The sequence below is a fragment of the Borostomias antarcticus genome, assembly GCF_949987555.1.
Source record: "Borostomias antarcticus genome assembly, chromosome: 33".
Classification (NCBI taxonomy): domain Eukaryota; kingdom Metazoa; phylum Chordata; class Actinopteri; order Stomiiformes; family Stomiidae; genus Borostomias; species Borostomias antarcticus.
In genome coordinates, this window is record NC_140266.1 from 1200285 (window position 1) to 1212572 (window position 12288).

The 12288-nt window shown below is 49.4% G+C and overlaps 1 protein-coding gene across 1 annotated transcript in view; it reads left to right on the top strand.

The window, feature by feature from the left end:
* Window positions 1-12288, top strand: part of ptprt (protein tyrosine phosphatase receptor type T) — a gene marked incomplete at both ends in the record, with an annotated part of 108702 nt that overhangs the window by 61588 nt on the left and 34826 nt on the right. Inside the window, 2 exons of the mRNA XM_084460691.1 lie at window positions 5718-5747; window positions 11235-11409. Of these exons, the coding sequence (XP_084316817.1) occupies window positions 5718-5747; window positions 11235-11409 (205 nt within the window). The remainder of the gene's footprint in view (window positions 1-5717; window positions 5748-11234; window positions 11410-12288) is intronic.

Here is a 12288-nt window from a genome sequence, read left to right on the forward strand (position 1 = left end):
TTCTCCTCCTCCTCCTCCTCCCCTTCCTCCTCCCCTCCCCTTCCTCCTCCTCCTCCCCTCCCCCTCCTCCTCCTCCTCCTCCTCCTCCCTTTCCTCCTCCCCTCCCCTCCTCCTCCCCCCTCCTCCTCCTCCCCTCCCCCCCCCTCCTCCTCCTCCTCTTATGTATATTGACCGGCCGCCCCCACCTCTCCCACGTTGTCAGTCGAGGGTCAGAAGCAGCGGTGATACTCCGGCGCAGATCGTCCATAAAAGGACGAGAGTGTCCGTCTCCACGGCGGTTTAAGGCCGGTTAACCGGAGTTTAATACGACGCCAGCAGCTTTCAATGGGCGCCGTTCGGATAACAACCCCCTCCCCGCCACGCGGCAACAAAGCCTCACGTTCTCCGCTCTCAGCCCGCCCGCCGCCACGAGGGACGGCTGAAATGTTGAGCCCCCCCCCCCCCACCCCCCCCCCCCGCCGGGGGCAAACTCGTCATCTCTGCTGGGAAAATGTCACCGAGTGGCTGGAGTGGCCTAGACACACTGAGTGGTTCATTCAAAACCATTAGGCTGTCAGTCAGGGCTACACACACCCCTACGCACACACACACACACACACACACTTAAACACACATTCTAACAATTTATTTATGCCCACATAGAGGAAATTACACACAGGGGTACAAATACTAAAGGTGCAGTCAGTGACCAATCACAATTTAGGGTTCAGCAGCGGAACTTTCTAGGGTACTAGAAGCAGCATCTCCACCAGATATGACAGAGCAGGACTTGTGTGTGGGCGTTTATCACACACACACACACACACACACACACACACACACACACACACACACACACACACACACACACAAACAAGAGAACATGTTGCCGCCAAAAGAGAATGTCCTCGGTCAATTGTACCTTGTTAAGAACGAAATAGGAAAAAAAAACATCAGCAAACACATGTGCATCGCCAACGATACTTGTGACCAGGTTTCTGTTGACAATGTCATTATTTGTTGCTGGAGAGCCTCGCTGTGGTGTGACCCACTACTACAAACTCAACAGATCCATCTGACGAAACCAAAGGGAGAAAAAAAAACGTGAAAATGAAATAAAATCCCTCGATAAAATCTACATCTCGGAATCTCCCTGCCCACACCGCTCATTAAAACCCACTTCAGCATCGAGTGTCTCCGCTTCGCTCTCTAACAGCCATTTATTCCTATACAGTTTCCCTTTAAGTCCAGGAGATATACTGCCCCTGTGCAAGGGGAGAGCCAGTCTGCCCAGGAGTTATACGGGCCCCGGCAGGGCAGTAAGACAGTGAGCAGAGACGGTTAGTCTTGTGAGGCCCTTGGGAGCCGAGGGAGGCCGTTAGCATGCTAGTCCAGACAGCAGCGCTCCATTAAACACAGCAGACTGGCATGTTACACTCTGGCGCTATCGCTAACCTCCACCCTGCGCGCTTATACCACACACACACACGCGCGGCACACACACACACACACGCTCGCGCGCAGGCACACACACACACACACACACGCGCACACACACAGGCGCGGACACACAGGCGTACACACACATACAGGTGCACACACACACAGGCGCACACACACACACACGCGCACACACACACAGGCGCAGACACATAGGCGTACACACACATACAGGTGCACACACACACAGGCGCGCACACACACACACACACACACACACAGGGTTGCCCCTCAGCTGTGACACCGTTATAATAGACATGCTGAGATAATTGTCACACACACACACACACACACACACACACACACTCAACTGCTAGGGCCAAATAGCTGTGATTCTGAACACACCCTCACACCAGCGGAAGCACAAGGGCCCTCATTATCAAAGGAGCGCAGATCCGAGCACAGAAATGACGGTCGGACAGCGTCCACCTGTGATCTACACTATCAAACATTCACACGCCAGCCAATCCCATCGTCTGAACCATCGGGAAGTGCAGATGAAAACAATCGTCATTGAATTATCCCGCCCCTACATATCGACATACGAAGTACAGCCAAAACCGAAGTACGAAATATGACCAAAACAAGAATCTCGACCGTAATCCCTTTATTCGAAGGGATTATTCACACATGTAAATTCACACAATCAGACAGCATGCGAGCTGGGCAACTTCCTGGTTTAATTGTGTGTCCTATCCAGAAACCATTGCACATTGCTGTCAATTTGAGGATTTATAATAATAATTAAAAATAAATAAATAAATAAATAAATAATAATAATAAAAATAACAATAATGATGCTAATAATAATGACGTATAACCAGTTTTCTGTCCTACGATCACTTAGTAAATGAAGGCCACTATCTCTTTATCTTGCTCTCTTTCTCGTACACACACACACACACACACACACACACAGTATACTCTGCTTTCAACCCATGAAGTCATCTATACAGCTGTCTTTAGCATGTGTGTGTGTGGGTGTGTGTGTGTTGGGGGGTGGGTGTGTTGGGGTGTGTGAGTGTGTGTGTGCGTGCGTGCGTGTGTGATATAAAGACATGTAATGTACTGTAATGTGTTCCTGGTCATTGCTCCTCAGTGTGTGTGCAGTAAATGATAGCAGTGCTGGGGAGCATAGCATTCCTCTGCCCAACACCCCGACAGCTGGGTGTTCGGTGTGTGTGTGTGTGTGTGTGTGTGTGTGTGTGTGTGTGTGTGTGTGTGTGTGTGTGTAGGAGTGTATATTTGCACAGATGGAAGACTGGACGATGGGTAGAGATAATGAATCAGCACAGAGCAGACCGAGGACACACACACACACACACACACACACACACACACACACACCAGACATAGCTATAACCATAGACGTAGTGTTGTGGTTGTGACTGTGCGCTGAGGAGGCCGTAGGGAGGAGCTATGAGCCGTGTCCATCTGTGGATGTGCAGCTGTCTGACCTGCATCCATGTGTTTGATGGGATGTGAGCTCAACTCACAATACACGGCGTCTAGTTAGTGTGCATGTTTAAATATATCTCTCTCTCATGCGTGTTTGTGTGTGTGTGTGCGTGCGTGTGTGTGTATGTGCGTCTACGTGTGTGCGCACACATATATGTTCGTGTGTGTTGGCATGCCTGTGTGCTTATAAATGTTTTATTTTTACATGTAGAGTCTTTCACTGTGATGCAGATATGGTTTTTTAGTTGACAGTGGGCAGTTGTACAGTATCATAGCACCATATCGCCCAGAGAGCCAGGCTGGCAGCCTCGACAGGGGAGGTTGACTCCTGCTGCCCTTATCAAACGTTTTATATTAATATATATATTACCACAGTTTTACAGTACATTGATTGATTGGTGTAAGATTAATTTCACTTTCATTCTAAGACTTGTAAGGCTGTATATAGTCTAAGTTGGCTCAAAATGAAAGCGAAATTACTCTTACACCAAAGCCGGTTTACCCTGTTAATTGCAAATAATTGGAAAATGCCCATTTGTTAGGGATATATGACACGTACAGTAGAAGAGGCCTTTACAAAATATAATATTTTGCCATAAGGTAGGCTGCATATTCTGAAGTGATGAACAGGCCTATGTGGCTGTGCTTAGATGCCAGTCTATATATATAGCCCAGTCTATATATATATAGCCCCTGTGTGAATCTACTATTATATACATATATAAAAAATAGATATAGTCTCTTTTTCCCAACGCCCTCATTTTATCCTGGTGCAGAGTTATGCCCCACCACACAGGGTTCTAGGAGGGGGAGTGTGTGTGTGTGTGTGTGTGTGTGTGTGTGTGTGTGTGTGTGTGTGTGGAGGGGGGGGGGAGCTGCACCATGGAGCAGTTTCGCTACATTAATATTTATGGGCTACTTTAACTGCCTTAGTGCCAGCTCTCACTCTGCTTTATTAAGATCATAAGAACAATGTCAGCAGCTCTCTTAAAAGGCCATTGAAATGAAATAGCAGGAGGTAGGTGTGTGTGTGCGACTGTGTGTGTGTATGCGTGCGTGTGCGTGTGTGTGTGCGTGCGTGTGTGTGTGTGCGTGTGTGCGTGCGTGTGTGCATGTGTGTGTGTGTGTGCATGTGTGTGTGCGTGCGTGTGTGTGCATGTGTGTGTGTGTGTGTGTGTGTGTGCGCATTTGCCGTGAAAGTGTACGGTATTGACTGTTCAGAGAGTATTGCAGCTGTGTCAGCTTTGCTCTATATTCAACCTCTCTTATTAAATCCGCTTCTTTATGACTCTGGAACAGACGCCAGACAGCCACCATCTGTATTTCAATTTCATCCCCGTGTGAAGAGAATGCAGGTTAAAAGGTGCTTCTCTCAATCCTTTTTCAGTATCTCTTAACAGAATGACTCATTGGTCTACCACAGAGCTGGTTTGGGTTTTCAGAGATGAACATAGCTTTTCATACCTGTGCTATCCAGGCCTGGGTTTGGCTAACACTCCTAGCCTCCCCTCTGTACTGTACGATTTGACATGTTACTGTAAATCATCAAGACTCCAGTTCTAGAACAGAGAGACATTCTCAAGCAACGAACATTCTAAAACTATTTAAAACAGCCTTGGCTGTTGTATGTGAACCCAACTTCACATCACACATCTTCTACCGACTGTATCTATATGTAGCTACAAAGCGTCAGCTACGTTCGCCCGGCTGCCACTCAGCTCCAGACAGCAGTCTGCGGTGTCAGAGAGCGGCCATCCCGTTTCGCGCGCCAACTCCATCTCCACTCAGTGCATGTCATTCTTGATGTTCTACCTCTCACACACACACACACATAGAAAAGCTTGTGCGCACACACACACACACTCACACGCACGCACCCACTCATTTTTCAATACTCAGATTTGGCGCTGCTAAAGCAGTCAAAGTGCCAACTATGGCGTCATTCCCTCTCGATCTCCCTGAACGGAATGGCACAACAGTATGTCCTTAAAGTCCCCCTCCCTCCACCCGCCTCTCTCATTCCCTCTCTCTCCTCTCTCTGCATCCTCCCATCCCGCTTCCATCTCTCTCTAGAAGCGCATGTCTGTTGGGAAGCCAGTTGTGCCGTGGATCTGTCTCTCTACTGGTCATGAGACAGACAGACAGACAGACAGACAGACAGACAGAGGCAGACAGACAGACAGGCAGACAGACAGACAGGCAGACAGACAGACAGACAGACAGACAGAGGCAGACAGACAGGCAGACAGACAGAGACAGACAGACAGACAGACAGACAGACAGACAGGCAGACAGGCAGACAGACAGACAGACAGACAGACAGATATATAGATAGATAGACAGACAGACAGACAGATGGAAAGAAAGGCAGACAGACAGATAGACAGACAGACAGACGGACAGAAAGGCAGACAGACAGACAGACAGACAGACAGACAGACAGACAGACAATTAGACAGACAGACAGACAGACAGAGGCAGACAGACAGACAGGCAGACAGACAGACAGACAGGCAGACAGGCAGACAGACAGACAGACAGAGGCAGACAGACAGGCAGACAGACAGAGACAGACAGACAGACAGACAGACAGACAGACAGACAGAGAGACTGACAGGCAGACCGGCGTTCAGTGGCGTCCATGTGTTTAACCCGTTGTTGCCGTTTTCTCCATCAGCTCCGCCTGACGACTCGGGCGTTAACGAGAACTAACGACTGTATTTGTCCTTTTTCTGGGTGCTAAATGTTATCGCTCTGGCCTCCCTCCCTCCATGCCTCAGAAGACATGCATATTCCTACTCTTATTACCTGTAAGTAGTGCTCAGGAAACTACATTTCCCAAAATGCATCTATATTTTACCCTTCTTTACTCACTATGTTCATTGTTATTTGTGTCCTTGTATTATAAAATCAATCAGCTCCCTGTTTAGCCACCCAATTATTGACTCGTTAAGATCTTCAATCTTGATTACTGGCTCATTTACATATACAGTATGCTGCCTACAGTACATTTTAAATTATACCAGTATTCTTTCCTCCTTCATTTAAAGGTTAAGGACCTATTCATGGTTGCTATGCAACTATCCATGTGAATGTAGTGTGAAAATGTGTTGCTGCTACCTAGCTATAATAGTCCATATTTACTGTAACTGATACTAATATTGGCCTGAGACTTCCTAAGCAGAACTCTACCATTTGATGGGCATATCAGCACCTACAAAAAGAACATAGCACTAACCGACTGTAGCGCTTCTCTGTGGATCCGACGTTTGTGAAGACATGTCTGTTCACGATGGACGATATGGACAGGGTAGGGATCTAACCAGACGTAGGGAGCATCCATCTTTTACCGCTGCACTCATGTGTTGTGATTCATCACGCTTACACATCTCAACTCTGATAAGACGCTCCCGTGTTCCTGGATCCTGTAGATTCGACTCATTGTGTTTTGGTTGCATTAAAAAACAACTTCCCATCAAGCAGCACAGCAACGGCGAAGCTAATCCGGGGCTTAGCGCGCGCCGCCGTCTTTATCCGCGCGCGCCGCCTCTCCGCCTCCTCGAATCATAAAGACCGCCATCTTCTCCTCAAGCGTGTAATAAAGCTACGCCGGCTCTCCCTAAGATACGCGCGGATCGCTCTACTGTACGTTCTCCGTGTCCTCAGCCGATACCAAACACCGCACACACTCTCCCCATCATCCTACCCGTTACCAGGATGTAACAGCCATCGCCGAGCGCGCTCCAAAAACCACCCAGCGCTCTTGACCCTCTAGAAATTGCCTCTTTATGCGTCATCTATGCAAGGAGAGGCAGGGGCCGTAGCGATGGCGTCGGTATCTCACACGGCCGGGTAGTGTGATGTGCTTAAAACCAGCGTGTACTACGGTGGATAGCCCCGGGTTGTTTACCCAGGAGGTGTGTGGATCGCTAGCTCTTTTTTTTTTTCTTCCCCCTTTTACCCTAGAAGCGAGTGAAATAGAGATTAAAGTTTGTTGTGGTCTCCCAGCGGTCGATGCCTGAAGTCGAACCCCGAGCAGCTGACAGGCCGACTGACTGGAATACCTATCGTCTGGGAGGCCTGGGAGGTACCCTAGCAGGGTAGGAGTGCTTTTAGTTTTAATAGAACCTCTACTTAACCAGGAGGATTCGGTAGAGATGTAAATTCTCTCATGGAAGGAAGGCCTGGCTAAGATAACGGTAGCGGTATAACAAGTAGGGGAATAACAATGTGTTTATTGCCGGCCACAGCGTAGACGTTCACCAAGAGAGCTAGCACTTGAAGTCCCCGGACGTCGGCCGTCTCGCGTAGCCCGGCAGAAACGCAGACAGAGGGAGTCCAGGTGTCTCCGTCGCTCGTCAGCCGGCTCGTCTCGGCTCTGGCTTCGCGTTCCGCTCCACCGGGCTTTATCCCTGGAGCTCTGACCTATAAACACACGGGGGGCGCCTCCTTAAACTAGCGCTACGCCGCCTAAAAGCTAGCGATGCGGCTGCGCGGTCAGTCGGTATTTGGACTGAGGAGTCAGTTCCACCAGTTGAACTTGATAATAATTATAATGTTTTATTTGTAGTGCGCTTTACATTCCAAGAAATCTCAAATTTCAAATCTCAAAATTCCAAGAAGATCTCTCCATCTTTGTTTCTGGGTGGAGATACTGAACAGTCGGGTCCTGTAGCCAGCTGTGCGGCCCCTTAGCTTAAACCAAGCGCTGCTCTGACATTGATTAAGCACAGATTATCAGGCCTCCGTTACCTCCTACCGTATGGAGGGAATTAGTGATTCAAAAGCGTCCGTTAGAGGGTTAGATTGTAGAGAGGAGAGAGGGATGGGAAGAGGAGAGGTTCTTCTTCTTCGTCGTTTGGGGTAGCTGGTGCGGTCCTCTCTCCCCCAGGCTCGGGGGCCGAGGGGCCGTCCTTTTACCACCCCGAGCCTGGGTGAGGAGAGGAGAGGAGAGGAGAGGAGAGGAGAGGAGAGGAGAGGAGAGGAGAGGAGAGGAGAGGAAGGGGAAGAGGAGAGGAGAGGAGAGGAGAGGAGAGGAGAGGAGAGGAGAGGAGAGGAGAGGAGAGGAGAGGAGAGGAGAGGAGAGGAGAGGAGAGGAGAGGAGAGGAGAGGAGAGGGGAGAAGAAAGACTAATCTCAGAGGGCAGAGAGGAACTGTGGCCTCCACAGCTCTGCCCCCCCTCCCCTCCACTGTCCCTCCCCTCCACTGTCCCTCCCCCTCCTTCTCTCTCTCTCTCTCTCTCTCTCTCTCTCTCTCTCCCTGTCTCTTTCCCTTTATCTCTGGTAGTTGTGTTCTCTCTCTCCTTCTCTCTGACAGCCTGTGTTTCTCTCTTTCCGCCGTCTCTTTTTTCACTCCAGAACAATTTCAGCACGTCTCTATCTGCCCCTCTCTCCTTTCAAACCCTGTCTTCCTCTACCCACTTTCACAGTAAAAATAGCCCCAAACCACCAATCAATATGTGAAGTTTGAAGCCCACTGCAACCAGGAAAATGTAGACTTGACTGAAATGATGGCAGCAGAATGATGATAGGAAAAGGAAGATTTCAGAAGCCTCACTCGCTGACTCAGAGGAAGAGAAAAGCACCTCACATGTCCAAACCCTCACACAACCCTTAGAAACTCGCACACAACCCTTAGAAACTCGCACACAACCCTTAGAAACTCGCACACAACCCTTAGAAACTCGCACACAAACGTACAAAAGCGCGCTCGCACGCACGCATGCTGATCAGGGTTTTTTCTGTCTCAAGTGCCTTAGCTGTTCTCAGCACAAGAACATGTACATGCCTTAGCTGGTTATGGTCAGGTGGCTATGGGAGGTCAAGTGTACGTCCATAATAAGAAGCACACTGCCCACTGGTGTATAAGGCCACACACACACACACACACACACACACACACACACACACACACACACACTCACACACACAGACACACACACTCACACAAACGTCCTCTTGCTCCTGTGTGAAATTGCAGCGGTTGAATGGAGAGAAAGGGGGCGGGGCTACTGCGCTGTCTGACCTGCCCTGGAGGTACTAGCAGAGCTGCGTTCACCTCTGCTGCAGGGTTCACTAACGTTCCTGAGTCGCTCAGCAGTGATGCGGAATCTACATATCGACTACAGCCCCCCCCTCCCACCCATACAGCTGTAGGCTGAATGTCGATAAGTCAAACACACACTAACAGCAGTCTTGACTTTCTTGACAATCTTGACTCTCTACAGGATATGTGCCGAGACATATCAAATCAAATCAAACTTTATTTGTATAGCGCATTTCATACACAGAGGCATCACAATGCGCTTTACAGAGAACAAGGGAGGTGGGCATACGACCCACCCCTACATACTCCAGAGGGAAGCAAAAAAATGGTTTCACCCGGGGGCCAGAAAAGTGAGCTGTAAAAATTATTCCCTGACCTCTCTCAACGAGACGATCGAGCAAGCTCCTGGAAAATGTTTGTCTATTCGCTAAGAACATTTACAGAGCAAGTAAACATGGGCTAGATACTTCATAATAGAGATGACTAACAGGAGAGTGCACACATTCTTCCAGAGATATGAAAGAGCTGATTGCACCAAGGCTGTCTAAATAAACTAGACAATTCAATTTCAATTCAACCTTTATAAGATATAAGATAATGGTAAACGGTGAATGGACTGCACTTATATAGTACTTTTATCCAAAGCACTTTACAATGAAGGCCTCTCATTCAACCATTCACACGCACATTCACACACCGATGGTGGCAGTTGCCAGAGAAACGCATGAAGGTTGAGAAGCGTGTTTCCGATGCCGTTGTAGAGCAGCGCGGTTTTACTCAGCGCTGCAGTAGATGTTGTTCGGAGTGCGGAGACGAGTCAGCATATTGCTCCGATCTCAAAAAACAGTCGGTGAATTGATCACGGAGACGAGCGGCGCTGCCGAGTGGTCTTAGACCCCCCCCCGCTGCCCCGCCCATCTGCCCCGCCCATCCGGCTCGACTCCCACGTCACACGTGGCCCAACGTCACACAACCATCTACTCACATCTAATCTTTTTTTAATATAAAAGGTGTAGGCGGACAGATATTTTTGGTGCTAAAACAACGTGCCCTAATAAAAAAAAGTTTAACTAATTTCAACCTCAAGCCGCCTGGAGTATTTAGAATAAAATGACCTGCTGGAAGAAGGCAATGGGCCAAGCGTTCTTGGCAAGACGGAAACATTTCATAGATAGAGGTCGCTAACTATTGATAACAAAATGGTCTGGAAAAAGCTGTGTAGTGTGACCAACTTAAACAACAGTAGACTAGTCTAACTACCCAGACCAGAATAGTCCAACTACCAAAACCAGAATAGTCCACTTACCCAAACCAGACTAGTCTAACTACCCAAACCATACTGTAATAGTCCAACTACCCAAACCAGAATAGTCCAACTACCCAAACCAGAATAGTCCAACTACCCAAACCAGAATAGTCCAACTACCCAAACCAGAATAGTCCAATTACCCAAACCAGAATAGTCCAACTACCCAAACCAGAATAGTCTAACTGCCCAAACCATACTGTAATAGTCCAACTACCCAAACCAGAATAGTCCAACTACCCAAACCAGAATAGTCCAATTACCCAAACCAGAATAGTCCAACTACCCAAACCAGAATTGTCCAACTACCCAAACCAGAATAGTCCAATTACCCAAACCAGAATAGTCCAACTACCCAAACCAGAATAGTCCAACTACCCAAACCAGAATAGTCCAATTACTGGATCAAGACCAGATCCCGAACCAACATTTTCTGCTGAGTCAGTCATCGCGAGAGCATGCGTCTACAACACTGCTGAGGTGTAGTATTAGCTAAACTAGGCCGAACGGATTCACTTGAATCGGCACCGCACAATACGCTGTTCAACCCGGAGATACTGACCAACGCACAACAAGGCCGGAACCTCTCAGTGATCCCCGCATGGTGAATGTTTGTGTATGTGTGGGTTTTGTGTGTGTGTGTGTCTGTGTGTGTGTGTGTGATTTGTTTAACCCTCCTTATCCATTCCGCTCCGTGTGTGTGTATCGTACGCAGGGATGTGCATGTGTGTGTGTGTGTGTGCACGTGCGGACATACCGCATGCGTAACGTTATGCATTTTGAGATTACTCGCCCTGAACCTGTGTGTGTGTGTGTGTGTGCGTGCGTGTATGCGTGTATGCGTGCACATGTGTGCGTGTGCGTGTGTGCCTGTGCCTGTGCACGTGTGTGTGCATGTGTGTGCGTGTGTGCGTGTGTGCGTGTGTGTGTGTGTGTGCGTACGAAGGAAGCTGGCTAAGAAGCAGAAGGACACGGCGAGCGGCGGCACCCAGAGAGAGATGGGACCGGTCAGCACGGCGGACAAGAGCACCGCCAAGGTCAGCACGCTGCACAAGGACGACCCCTTCAGCAGCAGCAGCCACGACCTCAACGGCTTCAGTGAGTCACGCGCCGGCTTCCCGGCTTCGCCGCGTTCTCTCGCTCTCTCTTTCGCTATTTTATATTACTTTCTTCTCTCTTTCTTCCTGAGGGGAGGGGGGTGGGCGGGCGGGCGGGGGGGGGGGGGGTGGAGGGGGGAGGGGGGTGTTCAAAAAGGACACCTTCTCTTCTCGACAAGAGACGGTGTCTCGGAAGGATCTCCGTTAGGTAAATGTCACACTGGCCTTTGGGAGGAGATCAATGAGAGAGGGTGGATGAGCCCGCTTGGGGGGGGGGGGGGGGGACTGTAAGTGCCAACTAATATGCTCGGTAATTACCCTCCTAGCTCCTCTTCTGGAGGGTGAGGAGAGGAGGAGGTGTGGGGGGGGGGGGGGGCTGAGGAGAGGGGGGTGGAGGGGTCTTACAGGTCAGGTCTAATGAGCCAGAGAGAAGCACCAAGTCAGCACGGAGAGAGGGAGAGGGAGAGAGAGAGAGGGGGAGGGAGAGGAAGAGAGGCTTAATATTAACACGGAACAAATAACCTTTTCTGTTATTGCATTCTTACTTCTACACATACCGCTACCTGCAGCACTGCTGCCACAGCACTTTCACACACGCACACACACACACACGCGCGCACACACACACACACACACACACACACACACACACACACACACACACACACACAGGTAGCAGCGGTAACAGGTTCAGCACGGCGGCGGCATTAGCATACAGCAAGCAGTGCAGAACAAGGAGGTATTATAGTACTAGGGGTCTGATCCAGGCGAGGGTGGATCTTCCGGCACCTTCCGCTCAGAGAGGAGAACCTTCTGCCGTCTTACCGCTTGTACAATCCCCACGTCTGCGCACGACCGCGCACGGGTCGCAACGCTGACTGTTAATGTCGCTGCCGTGCCGTT